The 22702-nt window shown below is 38.8% G+C and overlaps 2 protein-coding genes and 1 long non-coding RNA gene across 4 annotated transcripts; 1 reads left to right on the top strand and 2 right to left on the bottom strand.

The window, feature by feature from the left end:
• Nucleotides 1-6: 6 nt before the first annotated feature.
• LOC146502038 (uncharacterized) lies at nucleotides 7-3412 on the bottom strand. The gene is made up of 6 exons (XM_085134302.1): nucleotides 3342-3412; nucleotides 3065-3082; nucleotides 2459-2651; nucleotides 1937-2139; nucleotides 1815-1839; nucleotides 7-1487 (listed from the first exon to the last, which is right to left on the bottom strand). The coding sequence occupies exons 2-6, from the start codon at nucleotides 3065-3067 to the stop codon at nucleotides 1387-1389; spliced, it is 525 nt and encodes a 174-aa protein (XP_084990428.1). The 5' UTR covers nucleotides 3068-3082; nucleotides 3342-3412; the 3' UTR covers nucleotides 7-1386.
• Nucleotides 3413-4342: 930 nt separating this feature from the next.
• Nucleotides 4343-8072, bottom strand: LOC146502037 (uncharacterized). Its single transcript, XM_085134296.1, has 6 exons — nucleotides 7856-8072; nucleotides 7322-7341; nucleotides 6528-6719; nucleotides 5943-6139; nucleotides 5772-5802; nucleotides 4343-4662 (listed from the first exon to the last, which is right to left on the bottom strand). The coding sequence occupies exons 1-6, from the start codon at nucleotides 7888-7890 to the stop codon at nucleotides 4523-4525; spliced, it is 615 nt and encodes a 204-aa protein (XP_084990422.1). The 5' UTR covers nucleotides 7891-8072; the 3' UTR covers nucleotides 4343-4522.
• Nucleotides 8073-12607: 4535 nt separating this feature from the next.
• LOC146502036 (uncharacterized) lies at nucleotides 12608-21018 on the top strand. 2 transcript variants are annotated; one of them, XR_014869634.1, is made up of 4 exons: nucleotides 13029-13075; nucleotides 13169-13341; nucleotides 17761-17789; nucleotides 18421-21017. It is a non-coding gene; the product is annotated as an uncharacterized LOC146502036 (long non-coding RNA). The 2 variants fall into 2 exon arrangements; XR_014869633.1 differs by having other exon boundaries at nucleotides 12608-13341; nucleotides 18421-21018.
• The last annotated feature ends 1684 nt before the right edge of the window (nucleotides 21019-22702 follow it).

Below are 22702 nucleotides of genomic sequence, written 5' to 3'. Positions count from 1 at the left end.
AGTATGCAGTACCGAGGTTGTATACCATCATACACACATGCACACAAACACATGCAACTGCTGACATTTAATAAAACTCATAGACTTGGGGACAACATGTTAAGTGCAGTAAAAGCATTTGTTGTTACACTACATGCACTGACAGTGAGAGTGAGCGAGAGAGAGAGAAATAGTAGTGTCAGCTCACTTGACCATAGTTGCTCTTAAGTTAAAAACATTTGCCAACATACAAGTAAATACTGTTGGTTAGCCAGAGTGAAATGCCTCCAAGCTAATTTCACTTAGCCTTCATTTTCCTCTGTGTTGTCTTAGCTCTCTTGGTTACTGATGCTGCTTCTGCATGGTTTAGTAAACAATATGATAGTAATTTGAATAGATTGGCCATATCATCTTGTTTTCACTGGTATCAGATTCACGTTTTGAGTCCAGATCTGACAAATATCACATCCAAATATGTTTATATTTACATTACCTATGAAAAAAATACTACATATAGGAGATTCATGTATCCACACTGATTGATTAGCAACACAGTTCATGTTCATATGGTATCAACTTGTCATTGGTTGTCCCGCCTCGTATCACAACCTGCACTACTGTTGTTTTTGACTCAAAGGAAGGGCTTCCACTCAGCTGCTCAGCAGACCATCATTTCATTTTTTTTATGTTTAGGACAGTTAATGCTAAAACATTTAAACTCTTTTGCTGTTTTATTTACATTTATTTACAGTGGCTTGTGCAATTCAGTTCAACTGTAAATAAATATTTCCAGGATGTAGGAGTTGCACGTCATTATTTACTGATGTGAAAGTAATACAACAAAAAATACAATTCAATAACAGCAGAAGATATAAACAAAATGTAACAAGTCTGTATAAATTACAGGCAAAATGCAGTGAAGGTATTGGTGGTTAAAGGATGTTATGTTACGTAAGAGTTTACTCAAAATTAGATCCAAAATAAATTAATAAGCATAGACAAGCAACAGAAATATGAAACATTTGAATTTATTATTCACAAATCAGCAGAATTACATCATAGAGATGATTTGCTTTTATTTATAGCTTCACCAAGTTGTAATATAACCAACAAGCTACCCTGGATGTGTGAAGTGATTTTAGTAAACCAACACTGTATATCAGTACAGCAGTGCATAGTGTTGTTTTACAGGACAATTTGTTTTCATGAAAATGTACATCTAGTTTGCTGTCTGCATTAATGACTTTCTCCTTATTATTGTTATTGTTGTTGTTGTTGTTGTTGCTGAATCGATTACCTAAAATATGTGATTATGTACTTATTTCCAACTTAGCCTTGAACTTAGCCATATGACTCCTTGACCTTAAAAAATAGATTCCTTTTGGTTTTGCTATCCAGGGACTGCTCTCACAGCCCTATTTTCTTTTTTATTTCAGGACTGTTGAAATACACATAGATCACTACAGCAGTTAGAGCTGCAATCCTAAGTACTCGAGGATACTTCAAATCTAAAATGAAGAATAAAAGAGCAATGAGTTACCTCAGATCATTCTCAAACAATCCAAAGTCATTATTAGAATATTAAATTCTATTATTCAAAGTTTTGAACACCAAAAGACTACTTACAGTATACTTTAATATGTTTAAACTATATATTCCTCTTTGTTGTATACAGCAATGGTTTGGAGACTTAGTCTCAATCCATGAGCAAGTAGGCTTTATTCTAACATGCTGACTTATCAAGACAAAACAAAGAGGGATAATTACTTTAAAATGTGTCCCTTAGGGAAACACTCCTTAATGTTATAGTATGAAACTGGAACAATCATACTTACATTTGATCGTTCCAAACAACAAAACCTGAATAATAAAATGAAACAAAGAAAGAAAGTATTTAAGTATATGCCAAAATAATTATGTGTAAACCTGATAACAGATCAATACATTTTGTCATTACCTGGAGAGTGGAAACTTCCAAAAATATCTCTATTTCATTCCACATCTTATTGTTAAGTTTAGAGTTGAGGAGCTTGCCATCACGAAACAGACAGTCCACAGTGAGGCGGACATTTGGGTTGGTCACTTGTCTCCGGCTTTCAGCTACAACATAATCTGGATTGAAGGTGGGATGCATCACCACCAGTATTACTGGTTTACCACCTGTAACCACAGAGACAACAGGATGAAATGATTCAGAACCATAACATAAACACAAATTTGGATTACTCCATCTTTAGATTATACTGCAGGACATATAAGCTGAACATTCTTCTACAGTAAACAAGATCCTTCACCTCCGATTTCTTAATCCTTGTTTTTATTTTCCATTTTTCATTAGTCCAAAAAAGATATGAGAATAGCCCTTATCTAAGAAACAACATTGACACTGGATTTGTCAGTATATCTCCCCGGTTACTTAGAAGCACCAACTCCTTCACAATATTAGTGACAATAGAAAAACTAATTGAATTTTCCTCACGGGGCATGTTGTCCAGAGCCTCTCCGATGTCCGTTCCAACTCGTGAAACAACAGGACAGAAAACCAGAAGATAGTCGCATTCATTTAGAGCGTTCACCTCTGCTTGGCCAACATCTTTCAACCTTTCAACAATTTGACGATGAGCCCCATTTGTATTTCCAGCTTCAAAGATAAATAATTTTTTTCCCCGAAGCTAAAGATGGATGAAAAAGAATATTTTAGGCATATGCTTATAATTTTTATGCAGTTTATGTTGTGTGTGTGCCAATTAATGATCTAAATAAGCAAAACTAAAGAAAGTGGGTGAATTTCTGTCAGTGTGAATGTAGCTTTTTCCATGTGAGCTTTTCTTAATGAATGGAAATGCACATGTCAGATAATCCAGGTAACACTGGATTAGCTGACATGTGACTGGATTGGACACTAGATCAAGTGCTCCCCAAATCTAGTGAAACCACCATAAGTCAAAGATTCACTCCTCCTTTACTTCTCTTTATGTCTTTAACAGTTCCCTATTATGCTGCAAAATGCTGCATTCACGAACTGTCAGCTGTATGGCGCCATCAAGTGTTTAACAAACGTAATAAAGTAAATGTATTTTCTCACCATTTTCTTCTTTCTTTCCTTTGCGTTGGGAAACAAGCGGAAAAAGAAATTAGCATTTAGTTGGAATTTAAAAAGTTGAACAAATTCAGCCAGCAGGTAAATATGTGTCAGTGTTGGTAACACTGAAAGCTCTGCACGAGCTTTATTGGATCCAGACAAAGTCAAAAACGAAAAAAGAAAGACAATCTTAGAAGAGTGTAATCTGCATGCACGTTAGAGATGAGGGAGCACTTCAAAGCCTTATATGGTTAGTTAATCATTTTTAAAGTCGACTTACGGAAGAACTTGATACGTGACTCGTGTCGCGGGCACACTGAAGACGCTAAAAGCCCCTCCCCGACCGCCTCTCAGTGCAGCACTTTCACTTTTGATTTGAGAAACAAAGACAAATGCAGAGATGAGAATGTGTTTTGAGAGAGAAAAGACAAGAAAGGCAGGAGGTGTGAGTTATTGAAAATCATTGTAAATGTGTGTGATACAATTTAAAGATGAACCTTGATAAAAATAAAAAAAAAATTAAAAAGAAAAAACAGTTGTTTGTTCATCTCATTAGAATCTGCAATACTGATCACGACCACTGGGAGGCAGTGTTGTAGAAAAATTAAGTCAGTCCAAAACACAAGCTTCACCTGACAAGTTGAAGTAGAAAATATCAGTATCCCCCACCCAACAACTCAACTAACTACATTTATGCTGAAGAGAGACCAGTGGCATAAAATGTATTTCCAAAATTACAAATGTTTTTGTATACACAGGCATTTTAACACATTTTAATAACATCAACACTGATTAGTAAATCAATATATTAATCAATCAATATTTTAAATCTGAGTCACCTTACACGCTATGTGTGTCATTTACTGTTTACCTCGTGACGAAGGTGCGGTGCATCCACAACTATGTACTCTGAAGCACAATGATCCGACTGAGATGCTATAGTATGACTTTAAACAGGCGCTTCATACTTGAAAACCCTCCAATGTGGCTGAATTACATCAATTCTGCAAAGATGAGTCGGACAAAGTTCCCCCACGGTGCTCTAAAAGACTCTCAAATGCTTGATTGCAGTTGTTGCTGATAAGGGTGGCCCAACCAGTTAGTAGGCTTAGGCTTCCTTTTTTGCACAAGGCCATGTAGGATTAGATTTTTTCCCTCTTTAATAATAAACACCTACATTTAAAACATTTTTCTTACTTGTGTTATCTTTGTGTAATATTTAAACTTGATTGATTATCTCATTTCAGTTTGACAAAAAATAGGAAATCAGGAATGAGGCAAAACACTTTTTCACATCACCATATTTATTATTATTTATTAGTAAATCATGTTTTTAGTAATAAGTAAAAGGTCAGTAAGATAAGATCAATAAGATAAAGTACAGAAAAGCAACAAAGGCAGGAAAGATTTGTATTTATTCTTTATGAGCATAATTATGAAAATACATTCAGCAGAATTATTTCACACATTTGTACTTGACGACTTGTTAGTGCCTTCAGCATGAGCATGCTCGACTTTGTCTACTTGTGAAAGTGTCACTAGTAGAATGGTGACAAAAATGAATGCAATGAGTGCTACAATCAGTGGATGGTTCTTTATCCCTAAAATGAAAAAAAACAAAGATTATTAAAGATGGTATTTTTTAATATTATATATAAAATACAAAACACAATGCAAATGGCAGAAACTGCAATTAAAACAATAATAATAATAATAATGATATCAAAGTTTCTATTTTCATGGGCCCATCTAAATCATTGAATTCAGGTGCTCCAATCACGTTCTTAACCTCATATTTATCGAGTCAAGCACCCAGCCATGCAGACTGCTTCTACAAACATTTATGAAAGACCGAAAGACCAGGTCGCTCTCAGGAGCTCAGTAAATTTCAGTGTGGTACCATGATAGATGCCACTGGTACAACAAATTCAGTTGTGAAATTTTCTCATTATGAATGAATTAACAAAGTGGAAGTGATTGGGAACGACAGCAATTTAGCAGCAAAGATAAAGGCCACGTAAAGTCAGAGATTGCTGTCAACATCGGTGTCTGACTTCACAAATGTGCTTCTGGATTAATGGTCAAAAAATCCCATAAACACAATTCTAAACCTTGTACAATGTCTAGTTAAAGCTATTGAAGCTATGAAGCAATTATATTTGAAAAGGTTGGGTCAATATCATATTTAATGCTATGGATTAAGAATGGGATGGGACTCGAGCTCATATGTGGGTCTTTGGCCCAGTGTTTTGAATTTATGAGGTTACGGTTCCTTGTGTTTTGAGAACTTCTGGTTTTTAGGTCTGGCTTCTTTGTAACTTTAGCTGGTTGCTATTTTCCTTGTATTGTATTCTCTGTTCTTTTGATTCTTTAATATTCTACTTCATGTTCCTAGGTTATGATTAAGTTTAATCTGTGTGCTTTCGTAATGCAATAGCTATCATGTTTTATGATCCCTTTCTGTCTCCACAGTCATGTCTGGTCTGTTCAGTTGTGTTCCAAAGGTGTGTCCATTCTGCCCTAATGTCTTCCTGTGTACCTAAACCCTCAGTTCGCATCTGTTCTGTGTAACTTTTGAGGTACTTTTCAGCTAATTTCGCAGAAATTTCACAGGTGGGAGAACTACATACATTGTCATTTTAATCTGAATGTAAAACTGGGGCAAAAAAAAAAGTTGTAATTGGAAATTCATGGTTGTAGTCACACTTACAATTGACTATCCTGGTCAGCAAGTCAGAGCCCTAAAAGGAAGAAGAAAAATTAGAATACAAATAACAAATTAACTGGAGCATTTGTAACAAACTGCAATGTTTGAATCATACCTACCTACCCACTACCTTATTCAAAAGATCAATATTAGATAAGTATTTCTAGTCAGTACCTGAGTAACTCCAAAATGTTTCTGGATGTCAGCCCACATGTTGTCATTGAGACTGCAGTTAAGGAGGGTGCCATCATAAAAGAGACAATCCACAGTGAGGCAGACATCTGGGTCGTCGACCTGTCTGCTGCTTTTGCCTACAGCACGATGAATTTCATGAGTGTGGTGCATCACCACCAGAATCACTGGTTTACGCACTATAGGGACAGAGACAGTGGGATCAGATGGTTCAGGAAAAGTGAAAAAACATTTAAGTTAGTTAAGTTACTAGATATTGAGCTGAGGCTGTAAGACATTAAAACTGTATGAGGCTCTGTATTAAATACAACTGTTTTCTTCATAACCCTTTACATAATTTCATCCATTCATTATTTTTCATCTACTTATTCAACTGAATATCACACAGGAGCTTCCCATCTGGCACACAAGAGAAAAAGACAACTAATGTAAGTAGGTCACATACAGGTAAATTACAATTTCTTACCATGACATTTCTCGTGATACCAATTTAACATTCAGGGATTTAAATTACTTCCCTTTACTTGTGATGACAAAAGAAAACTAGTGTGATTTTACATTTCTTACGAGGTTTGTTGTTGAGAGCCTCTGTGATGTCTGTTCCAACTCGTGAAGCAACAGGACAAAAACCTAGAAGGTAGTCACAATCTTCAGGAGAGTCCACCTCAGTGTGGCCGATGTCTTCGAGTTTTTGAACAATTTTAGAATGAGCTCCATTTGTTCTTCCCGCCTTCCAGACATAGAATTTTTTCCACAAAACTAAAGATGAAAGAAAAAGAAATTTAAGTACATTGTTCACCTGTATCATCATTTTGTACTACTTGAGCCAGATGAAGGTGAAAGAAATAACAAAATTATATCATCTATCAGTGGCTTTTTACATGGGCTATTAAGGGTGCTGATTAGGATCTCCCCAAATGTGCTGAAACTACTGGAGTAATCACAAATCAGCGACTCTGCTGCAGTGCTTTCATTTTAATAGGGTAGTGTAAATGACCATGGCAGACCCGGTGACATGAACATGCTCTGCATCCTTTATTGACACACACAGAGCTGCAGCTCTCCCACTGCCAGCTCAACATAACCAACAACAACACCATCACAGGACCCAGTGCTATGCTTAAGTCGGTGGGACATGATTGCGGATGCCGTGCAGGTGCATCCACCTTCCCTGCACGGTACCGCAGGCCACGCCCCGCCACAAATGGTTTCAGTTATAACAGAAAATGAAAGTGGATTAAAACAAGGTGTGTCTTCATAATTATCATGGTAGAAGTATCAATAAATGATTTTTATAATCACCAAATGCAGTTTAATGAACTTAACAAATGCAGTCTTGAAAAATCAACTTGTTTTCTCACCTTGTTCCTGTTCCATGTCTCTAAGAAGGATCAAGAAACAGAAAGGAACATTTTCAGCACATCATCCACAGACAGAAGGTGAATGTGCATCACAAGCTCTCTTTAGTAGCAGCTGCCCTACAAAAACTTTCACTCGATGTCTGAAAAAATACCCAAGAGATACTAATCTGTATTATTATTCAGTTCAGTTCAGTGAGAAGATGAGAAAAACTAAATGCGCCACTGAATGACGCAGGAAATCAATCCTGCCTGCACAACTCCTCCTTCTAAAGCACAAGTACGCACTGCAAAAGTTCCACAGCCTTACTATCTGCACAGCAGACACAGAGAAAACAACAAAGTCCAGTATGATAACAGGGGCACCTCAATGTCAACCATATATATGTAATTTAATATTTAATACTAAATCAACTATTTCCTCAATAAAGTACTCTGATTGTAATTTATCTGTAATCTGTATTATTACATTGCATGGCAGAGAATAAGTAGTTCACAGCATCATGGGGTGAAAAAAGAAAGTAAAAGGTTACTTACAAAAGAGCTTGATAATTTCTTTCAGTCTCTGGCATATCTTTCCGCAGGCTGCAGTAGAATGAAATGCAGTGTGAAAGTCATGGTCACTGCAAAACTTTCACTTTCACATGTGTGGACAGCCACCCACTCATCCATCCACTTATCTGTTTTTTTCCCTTACGCAGAAATATTTTCAGAACACTAAAGATGAAAAAGCATTTAAAAAAGGTCAATTGGAGTATAATATTGCATCATATCACAGTAGTGAGTGAGTAGTGAGCTACAAAGTGTGTTGGATACTAGGACCCAAAATTAGCTAATATCACAGTAATAATGATGAAGGACTGTGATGGAGTGATTTTGATAAAAGTTGTCATTGTTGTTTTTAAAACTGTAAACCTTTTCTTAAACTGCATGTTCAGATATTTTTCTGTCCCTCCCCGACATCTAGGATGGTGGGGGATGGTATTAGCTATAGTGTTTAACTGCAGGCACACTGCATGTAAAGGTTCTGGTTTCCTTATTCAGAAGGAATGTTTACTACCTACTACTATGAGCTCACCTGTGCTTGTATATGGTGGACCATTAAAGGGATTAAGCGATGTATGGGGGGTGGGGGAAGGTGACCCTTTTATGACTATAGATGTTGTAAAACGGCTGTAACCGCATTTGACTAGCAGGAAGTCACGTATACAGAGTCACGTACACACACATGCACTCACATGCTCATACGTGCATACAGTCACACACACAGTGCCTTAACTCTTAGGAGAAACCTTATGGGTTTTACAATGGGGTGTTTCTGTAACTGATATCTCTGAATAAAAGGCTGCGAGGGGACACTGTATTTTTTTTTACGTTGGCTGAGATCAGGTGGGGAGTTTGTAGCTCCAAGATCCTGACCAGACCGGCTTCTCTTGCAAGTTAAAATGGACTGAGCTCTGAGTGTCTTGCTTTGTTCACGGGGATAAGTCTCTGAGTCACCGAGGCCAGCGAGTGCAGACCTAACAGACTGACTCTGCTGAAGTACTTTCACTTTATATGTTAAGTTTCATTTATTAAAGAAAATGAAATTGAGGCAAAACAGAGTGTGTCTTTCCCCCTTCTTACTCTGCATATATTTTAATCCCCACTTTTAACAGTAGAATATTACAGTGTCTCTCCTATTTCTACATCATCAGCATTACTGATGAGACACAAGCTCCAGTTATACAAACTTATGAATGATTCATTATTTACTCTATAAGGTACCAAGCTTTAACCAACATTTAAAATAAATAACAGACTGAAAATCTATTTGTCATTTTATTCTCAAATAATAGAGTGATAAAAGTATCTGTTTTGGTTAGTAAAAACTAAAACCATATAGAGAGACTGTATTGATCTGACCATAATGGAAAAACTCATACTGGGTGTCAATCTATCTAACCAACATAAGATAGAAAAACCTTTATAGAGTGAATATCATAAATGTATCTGTGAATCTGGTCTGCAAGTTAAAGTTTACTTATACTTTATTTTCATTAGACGATTAGAACTGTTACGGATACACAAATCTGAAGGATTTATATTTATCCTTCACAATATATGTAATCACAATCATATGTAACACAATCAGCACAAAGCAGTATCATTTACATGGAATTTTGTTTCTGTTTAAAATTTCACGAGTCTTATTCTGTCAGTGTCCATGAGCGGTTGTGGACTCGTTTTATATTATGCATGTTTGCTGCACTCTGCTGCTGTTCTTGTGTTCTCCATGCTTCTGTATATACAGGCAAGTGGGTGTGTGTATGGGTGTGGATGAGCACTGGGGATCAGGCAGGCCTGGTGGGTGTGTCCCGTCTGGAAGCTGGCCACACCTGAAGCGGATGAGTACACACACCTGCAGCTAATGAAGCATTGTCAGGGGAGCTACTTGAGAGTGTGGCTGAGTCCTCCTCAGTGCGGGATAATTGCGTGAGATTCCACGTTAGTCTTAAAGCTCAGTAAAGTTAGTATGTGTATGCACGCAGCTGTATTGTGTCTTAACGGCTGCTTCTGTTTCCCCAGGAGACGTGTGGAGTGCTGAGACACCTGAGCGGAGAGCACAAAGACAAAGACTTTTCAGGGAAGACACGACACGGGAGTAAAGGGAAAGCACGGGGATTAATTATCATTTATCGCACTGTAAATAAACGCACCGTTTCAGTGCGTTTTGGGTCCTATTTTTCCCCCACATCCCCACGGCTTTCCCTGGCAAACCGTGACATATTCACGCTCATATCTCCTCACTTAGACTCACATTTGTACATGGACCTTGATGAAAAAAAAACCAAAAAACAGTTGTTTGTTCATCTCATTAGACTCTGCAATACGGATTTCTCCACTGAGACTCACAAAAATTTAACAGGCTGTTCACAGAGATCCTCACCATCAGACTAACCCAAATATGCTCTTCCACTTTGTGATTGTGTATACAAATGTTTTTGTACACACAGGCATTTTAAAATATTTTAATTACATCAACACTGATTAGTAAATCAAAAATATACAACTTGACAAATAAATATTTTTGCAATATTTTAAATCTGAGTCACCTCACACGCTATGTGTCATTTACTGTTTACCTCATGATGAAGGTGTGGAGCATCCACATCTATGTACTCTGGCTGTGGGGAAGGAGTCCAAAACAAGTCAATGAAGCTCATTTCTGTACGACGACGGCCATATTGAAGGGACTTGTTGAGGATAACATTATTAATGACTCAGGCACTTTAGAATTCAGTCAAACTGTTTATCAGAGGGAAAGTGTGATTTTTAGGACACTTGAACCTAAGATTAGCTGGCATATTATTAGTTTATCTCCACCTGTTGTTGTTTAGTCGCACAAATCACCCTTGTCAGCTCTCTGGAGACTTTTAATTGTGACAATAATGGGAATAAATAAGCATCTTGGAGCATGCTTTGGTGTGTTCAAGCCCTAACTTCAGTTCAGGAGATTAAGTTCGAGGTGAGAAGAAAAAGGGGAAAGAGAGCATCAGTGGTGGAGTAGATGAAGAAAAGGAGGAGAAAATGGTGGGAAAGAGATAATAAGTAAAGACCATTAGAAATAGATGATGGAAACTACAAGTGTGTAAATTCTAAATGCTCATATATATATATATACTATATACAGTGGGGCAAAAAAGTATTTAGTCAGCCACCGATTGTGAAAGTTCCCCCACTTAAAATGATGACAGAGGTCAGTAATTTGCACCAGAGGTACACTTCAACTGTGAGAGACAGAATGTGAAAAAAAAATCCATGAATTCACATGGTAGGATTTGTAAAGAATTTATTCGTAAATCAGGGTGGAAAATAAGTATTTGGTCACCTCAAACAAGGAAAATCCCTGGCTCTCACAGACCTGTAACGTCTTCTGTAAGAAGCTTTTCTGTCCCCCACTCGTTACCTGTATGAATGGCACCTGTTTGACCTCATCATCTGTATAAAAGACACCTGTCCACAGCCTCAAACAGTCAGACTCCAAACTCCGCCATGGCCAAGACCAAAGAGCTTTCGAAGGACACCAGGAAAAGAATTGTAGACCTGCACCAGACTGGGAAGAGTGAATCTACAATAGGCAAGCAGCTTGGTGTGAAAAAATCAACTGTGGGAGCAATCATCAGAAAATGGAAGACATACAAGACCACTGATAATCTCCCTCGATCTGGGGCTCCACGCAAGATCTCATCCCGTGGGGTCAAAATGATCATGAGAACGGTGAGCAAAGATCCCAGAACCACACGGGGGGACCTGGTGAATGACCTGCAGAGAGCTGGGACCAAAGTAACAAAGGTCACCATCAGTAACACACTACAACGGCAGGGAATCAAATCCCGCAGTGCCAGACGTGTTCCGCTGCTGAAGCCAGTGCATGTCCAGGCCCGTCTGAAGTTTGCCAGAGAGCACATGGATGATACAGCAGAGGATTGGGAGAATGTCATGTGGTCAGATGAAACCAAAGTAGAACTTTCTGGTATAAACTCAACTCGTCGTGTTTGGAGGAAGAAGAATACTGAGTTGCATCCCAAGAACACCATACCTACTGTGAAGCATGGGGGTGGAAACATCATGCTATGGGGCTGTTTTTCTGCCAAGGGGACAGGACGACTGATCCGTGTTAAGGACAGAATGAATGGGGCCAAGTATCGTGAGATTTTGAGCCAAAACCTCCTTCCATCAGTGAGAACTTTGAAGATGAAACGAGGCTGGGTCTTCCAACATGACAATGATCCAAAACACACCGCCTGGGCAACAAAGGAGTGGCTCTGTAAGAAGCATTTGAAAGTCCTGGAGTGGCCTAGCCAGTCTCCAGACCTCAACCCCATAGAAAATCTGTGGCGGGAGTTGAAAGTCCGTGTTGCTCGGCGACAGCCCCAAAACATCACTGCTCTTGAGAAGATCTGCATGGAGGAATGGGCCAAAATACCAGCTACTGTGTGTGCAAACCTGGTAAAGACCTATAGTAAACGTTTGACCTCTGGTATTGCCAACAAAGGTTATGTTACAAAGTATTGAGTTGTATTTTTGTTATTGACCAAATACTTATTTTCCACCCTGATTTACGAATAAATTCTTTACAAATTCTACCATGTGAATTCATGGATTTTTTTTTTTCACATTCTGTCTCTCACAGTTGAAGTGTACCTCTGGTGCAAATTACTGACCTCTGTCATCATTTTAAGTGGGGGAACTTGCACAATCGGTGGCTGACTAAATACTTTTTTGCCCCACTGTATATATAGTTTAAAAAAACTAATTTTCAATTAAAACTAAGTTTTAATCCACACTTAACAGCAGCTTTTTAGCTTCATATTTCAAAGACCTTTTGCAGCCAGAGGCTGTCCCCTCTCTGCTGGTCATTAGGAAAAGTGAAGGTTTAACTAATCTTTCAGACCCTCTATGCATTTTACTAACTTGTATGGACACAACATATAATATGGATACAATTTTCTCATGCAGTTCTATTTTTGTACATTTTTATTATCTCTAGTCATTAAATGAATTGATAATGTTACGATCTGAGTGAGTGTGTGGTTTTTCCACGCTGTTTTGACTCCACGGAGTCCGACACTTCAGAGTCGAGCTCAGTCCACACCTGCCTCCCTCACCTGTTCATCGCTGGCAATCAGCAGGAGGGATATTTAAGATCAGCGTCTCCCCCAGTTCATCAGCTACCCTATGGTGGTAACAGGCCTCTTAGAAATTCCTTGTTTCGTGTGTTCATTATTTGTACTTACCTTGTTATCTTCTCACTCCACACAGCCACAATATGATCCCACGCTACCTTCTGCTACTTACCTCTTTCAGACGCTGGTCACCTTATGAAGATCTTCTCAAATTTTGGGATCACATTTTCTCTGGACTCACTAACACTCACCGTGCTCGCCTGCCTGTCCTCCTGCCTGCCGGCTCATCCACAACACTGGAACTCAGGTCACAGGAGAACCTGCTCCTCTTGAGCTTTTTGCCTCCACTCACAAGTAAGCCGCAGCACTACAGTATTATTCCTTTCCTTTCCTAGCCCACTCAGACCATTAACTGACTTCGCCCTCAGTTTCAGTACCTTCCCCTCCTGAGACTCGTAATCACGCACTCCCCCTTTTCACGGCCAATCCCTGTGTTCACTCACGTTTCGCCATTGAAATTCTGTGTTCCTGAAATAAACCAGTGAAAACGTATTTTTGCTCCACATTGTGTTTTGCATTTGGGTCCAAACTTTGTACCGGCCACCTGGCCGTAACAGATAACTCATGTAAATTATGGAGCTTTTAAGAAAAAATACCACAATCAAGTTGTGAATGAAACATGTCAGCTGATTGCTCATATGACTCCTTGGGTCATGTAATATAGTTGTATCCATCATTTAACAGTTTATTAGATTAGATTACCCTTTATCTCCATATTGCCACCAAAACCAAACTACAGTGGTGTGAAAAGGTGTCTGCCCCCTTCCCGATTTCCTATACTTTGTATGTTTATAAATTAACTGCGGTGTGTCACATCTTTCGAAAGCTGAGTTCAATTTCTCTAGCCACACCCTAGCCTCATTACTGCCACACTTGTTCTCAATCAAGACATCACTTAAATAGGCACAAAGTGCCTGACAAAGTGGAGTAGACCAAAAGATCCCTGAAAGCCAGACGTCATGATGCAATCCAAGGAAATTCAGGAACAAATGAGAAACAAAGTACTTGAGATCTATCAGCTTGGAAAAGGTTATGAAGCCAATTCTAAAGCTGTGGGACTCCAGCAAACCACAGTGAGAGCCATTATCCACAATAGTGAAAACATAAAACAGTGGTGAACCTTCCCAGGAGTGATCGGCCAACCAAATTACCCCAAGAGAGCAGCAACAACTCATCCAAGTGGTCAGAAAAGATCCCAGAACAACATCCAAAGAACTGCAGGCCTCAGTTAAGGTCAGTGTTCATGACTCCATAAGAAAGAGACACTGGGCACAAATGACCTGCATGGCAGAGTTCCAAGACAAAAACCACTGCTGAGCAAAAGCAACATTAAGGCTCTTGATAATCTTGGTGGTGCAACGGATCAAAAATCTCAAGGTTCGGATCGGATCACGGTTTTTTTTTTTGGTTTTTTTTTTGCCTGTCCCGTTTGGCTCTTTTGCCATCAGAATTATTGTCTAAAGGCGAAGAAAGATGCCCAACGGATTTTCTTTACCAAATTGACCATCCCAGCTTTGCCGTAATGGTCCATTTGATTCACCTTTTATTCTTTATTTTATTTTCACTTGCTGAATACGGGACAGACTTGACTGGGGGAAAGAAAAGGGAGAAAGAAAGAGGGAAAGAAAAACAGTTGAGAAGAGGGACGGGGGAGAAGGGCAAAAAACAAAAACCAACAGAATAAGCAGAAAAAAAAAAAAAAAATACATATATCGATCACCTGTTGAGAAAGAAAAAAGAAAACAAGCAGAAGAAAACGAGAGTAATACAATAAACCACATCACAATGATATATGGGAATATGACAGTAAATACTAAATATTAAACATTATTGTGCAGCACGTAAGATCGACAGCACAGTGTGCATTGAGGTAGGAGCCAAAAAGGGTGTAGTTTGTGTGTGTGATCACCCGTGTGTACACCTGTGAGCATGGACGCGCTTGTTTTCTTAAAAGGTTCCCTCATGTAATGATCTGCTAGAGGGTGTGGGGGGCCACTGCCCCGTCCTCCAGGGCATGAAGCAGGTATGGAGGAGATCAAAACTCCAGACATCCAGAGGCCCCCAGAACACAAGAGACCAAGGAAGACCAACAGAGGGGCAGCCGTGCCACCGTCCCAGAAAGAGCTGAGGAGAGTCCCAGATGAGGGGTCACCCAGCAGCCACGGAGCAGAAGCCAGGGGGGGCTGCAGTGACGTGCCCGTGAGCTCCGCCGGCAGCCAGCTGTGCCTGAGTGACCGAGCCCCAGGCCGAGAGGCCGGGGGCACCCCACCTCCGAAGTGGCCCAAGCGAGCCCCAGGCTCCAGGCCCCGATAAGCAGCCGCCAAGGAGTGAGCCGGTGTGTACCCGGACGCCCACCCCCGGACACAAAGAACCACCAACGCACCGATGTCTGAGGGAGTCCGCCCCCGGCAGGGGAAGTGGTGGGGGGAGATAGGCCTCCAAACCTTGGAGGGCCTGAGCTGTCCTCAGAGAGGTGGCATCTGATACCCAACCTGACATATAGACACAGACATACAGGCACACACAGATACAAACATCCATTCCCACCCTCATGCTCTCATATGCACTTACTTCGGATCACGGTTTTAAGTCATGGATCGGATCAATTTTTGAATCAGCAAAAAAGAAAAAACTGTAACATTTATTTATTAACTTCTTAAAGTATTTTTTTTTTTGCCTATTAAAATCATTCAACTCAAGACTTATTCCACGCATTTATATAAAAACAAATTAAGGTGCAATATAGGGCAGTACAGTATCTACCACTCCGCTGTGATATAATGAGCTGTCACGGTCACGTAGCTTTTTGTTGACCTGGAGGTCCACCCGTTTGTAGTTGGGCAACAGAAGATGCCTGGGACAGTTCAGCCATAACTTTAAACTTTTCCTGCTCATACGTGCCTGGGTACGATCTTGTCACTGAAGTGGACGCGCAACGGGATATCATAGCGTAGCTCAAGCACGTTCATCATAGTTTAAATCCATTGTTTTGCACAACGGAATACGGCCTCCCGTCTGTAGCTAATAGTGATGGGATTTCCGGCTCTTTATAGAGATCCGGCTCGGATCACTAAAAAGAGCCGGCTCTTTCGGCTCCGAACCGGCTCTTCAGGTTGTTTTGTTGCTTTAATTATTTAATCATTAACAATAATATAAAATTATGCACAAAAGGAATTACTAATGTAAAAAAAATGTGGTTTTATTTATATATGTTTATATATGGCCCCTACAGACAAAGCACGTACAAACTCCAAAACACATTTCTAGCTTTAACTGAACTTCCAAAACAGAGCTACCTAGATCACTTAAATTACACAATTGAAAGCATGTGTGTATTGTTTGTGTATTTATAGACAAGCACTCATATTTATTCAAATAATTAAAAAAAAATTCATTTACCTGTTACTACCACACACCAAATCCGGTTGTTGATACTTCCTGGCTTGTGTAGCCACTAGGTAACAAAAGCTCAACACTGCGCCCGAGCATCCTGGAGCACTTCTGTTGTCTTTTCTACGTGCTTCTGAGATTTTACGTGTTTTGGAGTTTGTACGTGCTTCTGAGTTTTTACGTGTTTTGGAGTTTGTACGTGCTTTGTCTCTAAGGGCCACCATAAATATACTTTATTTATGCACTCCACATAAAATGTAATAAATAAATCATATACAAAAAACAACTATTTACATTTTAAACTTTTAACTATTTAAATTTTCAGCTTTTTCCTTTTAAACAAATTTAACGTGAAACAACACAAAACACTGCAAACCACAACACAATTAAATATAAATTAAAATATTAAAACAAAAAAAAGATGCACATTCTCTGTCATATGGGCCTGCATGATTTCTGAATCCTTTATCATCTGCAACTGAAAATAGTGGATGATTACTATACCTTTCTAATGTGCCATTGTTGTCCCTCGCTCTCTTTCTCTCTGGCTCTGTTCCTGTGCTACTGCGAGTGTAACTGACGCCCCTCCCCCCTCTGCCCAGCGCAAAGTACAGGCCGCGCATGCGGAGTTTAAAAGGGCGAGAGAGAGGGTGAGAGAAAGAAGAAAAAAAAACAAAAAAACAAAAACAAAAACAAAAAAACCTCACGGCTCCCAATAAGGAGCCGGCTCGCGTCGTTCACTTCAAAGAGCCGGCTCTAAGAGCCATTTCGTTCGCGAACGACCCATCACTAGTAGCTAAACACCCCAATAGCTTTTGTAATAGCTTTAGCCCGGTCGGACTGGGGAGAAAAGGGCTGCTTAAATTTTTTAAAATTTGCTCATCCATGCCTTTATGGTCCCTGTTTGGTGCACTGGTGCAGATTTATGTTGGAAGAGATTGAAGCCATCACTAAACTGTGAGCATGAAATTGCCCAAAGATTCTATCAAACAACCCCACACCATAACCCCCTCCACCAAACTTAATATGTGGGACACCATAATTGTTCACCACTAAACCACTAAACCCGCACTCATTGCTATTAGTAGTAATAAAAGTAGTTTAAAGTAGTAATTCTGCTGAATTTATCATCATAATAATGCTCATGAAGAATAAGTAAAAATCTGCCTTGTCTTTGTTGCTTTCCTGTATAATTTCTTATTGATAAAGGACCTTTTACTTATTATTAAAAAATGATTTACTAATAAATAATAATATATATTGTGGTGTGAAAGCTTTGAGTTTTACGGTTTGCTCTATAATTTTTTTGTTTTGTCTTTTCAGGAAACAAAACAAAGCTTGAAGAGAACACTGTGAATCTGAACACTCAATATTCCTCTATAACCTTTATTTGTTACTGTTACCGGCACCAGAATTAGAGGAAATTTGGATCGACAGCAAGTGACACACAGGCCTGGGAGCACTGCATAATTAGTTATATAAAAACTGTGAATTACTAAAGAGGACACCAAGGCTAGCATCTTGCTCAGGCCAGAGCTCATTTATTTCTGAGCTACAGTTCACTCATTCTCTCATGTAAACAGTACAAATCAAATTAATCCCAATTACTCTGCAAATAAAATACATTTCATTAAAAAAAACAAGAAAGTTATATAAATCATTCTTTCAAAGCCAAAATAAATGTAAATGAATTCAGATAATTTAACCTATATTCACATTTATTTCTGAGATGATACACTTGAAGAGTAACATCTACTGACATAATGGCATATAGAACAATAATAATAATTTAAATCATAAAAATAGAATAGGGTAATCTCTCTTTTCCCAAATGTAAATATGTACCAATTTTTTTTTAACCTACTACATTATCTTTAGAGATCTCAAAATGTAACAAATATATTAATAATAAATGGAAAACATCAGAGCATCACAATGTACGAACATCAGAGAAGATCTTAGTTATGTTGTTGTTTTCCACAGGTGTATAACCATGGAGACGAAGTGAACTATGAAAACAATGGAGACTCCAACTGATCAACATCTTCAACATCAACTGACCACAGAAATGAATCCACTGATGTTTAAAATATTTTAAAATATTTAAAATATTTTGATTTTATCACATATTAAGAATCCAAAATCTTTTTCATGTGCAGTTAGTTAGATAATTAAAAATAACGTAAACTCTGTGAAACAGTTTGTCCAGTTGCATAAAGAAAAGACTCTCAGACTGTGAATGTTGCATTCAGGAGGTTGACTGAGATGTCGAGTTATGACAAGTAAACAGCTTCAGACATGAAGGGGGAGGCCAGCATAATCAGAATAACAGCTTCTTCTTTGGCCTTTAAATTTATTTTAATGTATTTGATTGTTTTACTCTTTGTTTGTTTGTGACACAGTAACCAACGTTGTTTTCAATTTTATAACTGTTATCTGTACCTATTTGTCTTTTTTTTTTTTTTTTGGCTGTATAAGACGGATTTTTTTAAAGATTGATTTTATTGTTTGTTTTCTTGCTCTGTTTCTCTCTGACTCCTCACACACCTGAACCATAATAGACTGCAAACTAGTCTCTATTATTCTCTCCAGTTTGACTTCCTGTTCTTTCATCTTAAACCTTAAACTAGTTTGAGCAGATCTGTTTGTACTGAACTCTTTGCTCTCTTTTTGCTGAATTTAAAAAGATAGAAGCAGATGTTACGTGAGTTCTGCTTTTCAGTTTCAACCCATAGTCACTGTTCTGGTGTGTGCTGGGAGGAGGAGCTTCATGGCTGATTCCTGGTTGTAATTTTCATGTAATCTGCATCCTGCAGAATGCTTGAACTGAACAACTAATAATTTGGTTAAGAGTGAACTTCTTTAAACCAGTCCAACGAGAGTGATAACAAGAAAAAGCAAATAAAAGCTGATTGAAGTTGAAAAGCAGGGAGAGAAAAAATGCAATTGTAAACTGATTTTAACAGAAACCAATAAAAAAAAGACTTTTATTCAGTCACTGGTTCCTTACGCCAGTTTCGGTTTTTTCAGTACATAATCAGGTGTCACCTTTCTTTATGCATAGACAAAAACTAAAGGTGAGCAGATGGAAATTTCATACAAATGAATTTTTTTTTTATGTACAACTACAGGTAACACACTGAGCTACTGTCATGGCGTCTCTCTGTCATGTCCTAACAAATAAATTCATAAACCTTTGTTTTTCAGCGCAACACTGTCACCTACTGGTGCAGAGGCTACAGAAACGTTGGACAGATGAGAAAGGAGAGAGTGCAGCAGGATGCTTATGATGCGTGGTGAAAGAACAATTTTTTACCCTTCAATAGCAAAATGCTGATGGGGTATTGTTGTCAGCCTGCTGGATGTTAAAGCCTCTGTCACATGAGGAGGATACAGAGCCATTTTCCAACTGCTATTAGGCTGATGATTAAACTGTGACCTGATTATTTATCATTATATCGACAAACGTGTTCATTTTGGTGTTTTGCACATATATAAATTGTGTTTCTTTTATTGTGATCAGCTACTTTGGAGTTTTGCAAAACAAATGTTTTTCACCTATTTTTAACTATTGCAAATCCATCAATAAAGCTGAATGAGTGGATTCCCATTCATTTCCTATGGCGGTCACTTTTGACCACCAGGAACACCACAGATGTAACACGGATGATTAAAACTCTCATAATTCAATGAAAGAGGTGATCATCACTTTTATATGTTCAAGTGCATAGTGTGGAGGATGTCATAAGGCCTTGAGGAAATCAGATGTAAAACACAATATTTATGAGTGTTTTAAGTTGTAAATCAGTCGAATTTGACCCGAACACGAAAGGAAGGATTTAATGACAAATAATGTTTTCTTGATCAGTACTATATAGTACAGCTACTGATCATCAGAAATGATCAGTAGCTGACTTGCCACTCCAAACACCCATTTGGTGATGATGATGGTGGCGACACTGTGACTTACATCACTGTGAAAGCTTCCTCCTCTACCTCTGAAGTTTCCACTGATCCCAGTGACCACAGATGTAACATTATCTACACCTACTTTGAGTACCATTGATATTCATTTAGTCTTCTTCTCCAATCGATCTTTCTGAGTTAACTTCAGTAATTACTTCCTCCAAACCATCAACGTGTCTTTTAGACCCCATTCCTACAAGACTGCTCAAAGAAGTCCTGCCATTAATTATTGCTTCGATCTTAAATATGATCAAACTATCTCTAATAATCGGCTATATACCACAGGCCTTCAAGCTGGCAGTAGTTAAACCATTGCTTAACAAGCCATCTTTAGACCCAACGGTCTAAGCTAATTATAGGCCAATCTCTAACCTTCCTTACATATCAAAAATTCTTGAAAGAGTAGTTGTCAAACAGCTAACAAATGATCTGAGGAATGGCTTATGTAAAGAGTTTCAGTCAGGTTTTAGAGCTCATCACAGCACAGAAACAGCTTTAATGAAGGTTACAAACGATCTTCTTATGGCCTCTGACAGTGGACTCATCTCTGTGCTTGTCCTGCTAGACCTCAGTGCAGCTTTCAATACTGTTGACCATAATATTCTATTAAAATGATTAAAGCATTACAGGTACTGCCTTGCAGTGGTTTATATCACATTTATCTAATAGACTCAAATTTGCTCATGTAAAAGCAGAGTCCTCTTCACACAGTTCAACAGGGTTCAGTGCTAGGACCAATTCTGTTTACATTGGTGGTTCTGGTGGTTCGATCCCAGGCTGCCTCCTGGCTGCATGCCAAATACCCTTGGGCAAGATACTAACCCCATGTTTGCCTACTGGTGGTGGTCAGAGGGCCCGGTGGCGCCAGTGTCCGGCAGCCTCGCCTCTGTCAGTGCGCCCCAGGGCAGCTGTGGCTACAATGTAGCTTGCCATTGCCAGTGTGTGAATGTGTGTGTGAATGTGTGTGTGAATGAGTGAATGACTGAATGTAGTGTAAAGTGCTTTGGGGTCCTTAGGGACTGAGTAAAGCACTATACAAATACAGGCGATTATACATGCTTCCCTTAGGCAGTATTGTAACATCGTAGACTAATGTGCCTGTATTAATTCATCTCCATATTATTGTGTGACGTTGCACTGAGTTTGAAGTGGTTGTATATGTGTCATTACACATACCAGCCATTGGCTGTAATGGGGGTTGGACTAATTAGAGGCAGGTGCAACTGTTGTATTGTATACCTCAGCCTAAAGGCAGCTGAGTTGCAGAGGCTGGAGTGACCACTGGCTATCTACTTACAGGGCGGTGGGTCTCAGAGGACAACCGATAACCCTGTTGAAGTCAATGTGTGGAGTGCAACTGGCTTTGGGGCATAACTGGCTCTGGCCTTGGACTGTGTTTTTACTTGATCCGCAAATGGGACACTTGACTTTTCAATCTTTTACCTTTTTGATTATTGTGTTAATAAATAACCTTTTAGAATTTTCTGGACTGTCATCTTTTTGCCCACGGCTGAGACGGTTGGTCAGACCTAGAATCTTTTCTGTGTGTGTTACATATACATCAGGAAAATGCTTTATTGTTTTATTTTTCTTCCTTACCCCTCTAAATCTTTTTGCAACTAGTTGCTCCCTCCTCCTTCCTTCCTGTCTTCTTTCAGCTGCCCCTTCAGGTGTCAGCCCAGTACATAATCTGCCTCTTTGTCTCCAAACTGCAAAACCTCAGCTGTCCCTCAGATATACTCATTTACAATCCTGTCCAAACTGGCCACACTCACTGAAAATCTTATTTCTGCCAGCTCCAGATTGGCTTCCTGCCTTTTTGTCAGTGCTACTGTCCAAACCATATATCATGTTATTAACATTTTTTTTTAAATTGCTATTCCTTGTTGTCCATTCCTGCCACTCACCTCCACCCTGCCTCCATTTTCTTCTTCACCTCTCTTGTGCTTTGAGTGGTTAACCCTGGATATTTAAACTCATACTACCTCTGCTCCATGCATATTCATCCTTCAAAATATAGTTAACGCAGCTTAAGTAAAACTATTATGCAGAATCATATCATTGTGTTCCCGGATCACAATTATAGATTCATTAACATGTAAACCACTTTGTTGCTGCACCTGCAGTTAACTTTAATTGCATATGTGCATCTACAACCCCATTTCAAAAAAAAAAAAAAAAGATTTGATACACTGTGTAAAATGTAAATAAATGTAAATAAATAATGAAATGATTTGTACATTTCATAACATTTTATTTTACTAACATTTCTTGCCAACAATAACAAGAAACATTTTTC

The sequence above is a fragment of the Neolamprologus multifasciatus genome, chromosome 15, assembly GCF_963576455.1.
Source record: "Neolamprologus multifasciatus chromosome 15, fNeoMul1.2, whole genome shotgun sequence".
NCBI classification, from domain to species: domain Eukaryota; kingdom Metazoa; phylum Chordata; class Actinopteri; order Cichliformes; family Cichlidae; genus Neolamprologus; species Neolamprologus multifasciatus.
This window is presented reverse-complemented; position numbering and strand designations above follow the sequence as displayed.

What these genes read in the sequence shown, in the direction of transcription:
- LOC146502038 (XM_085134302.1), bottom strand. An exon ending in GGCTCTGGACAACATGCCCC is followed by an intron (nt 2,140 to 2,458) that starts GTGAGGAAAATT and finishes CTGTGGTTACAG; the next exon opens with GTGGTAAACCAGTAATACTG. An exon ending in GTTGTTTGGAACGATCAAAT is followed by an intron (nt 1,488 to 1,814) that starts GTAAGTATGATT and finishes TCTTCATTTTAG; the next exon opens with ATTTGAAGTATCCTCGAGTA.
- LOC146502037 (XM_085134296.1), bottom strand. Translation starts at nt 7,890, where the DNA reads ATGCCAGAGACTGAAAGAAATTATCAAGCTCTTTT. An exon ending in AGACATGGAACAGGAACAAG is followed by an intron (nt 6,720 to 7,321) that starts GTGAGAAAACAA and finishes TTTCATCTTTAG; the next exon opens with TTTTGTGGAAAAAATTCTAT. An exon ending in GGCTCTCAACAACAAACCTC is followed by an intron (nt 6,140 to 6,527) that starts GTAAGAAATGTA and finishes CTGTCCCTATAG; the next exon opens with TGCGTAAACCAGTGATTCTG.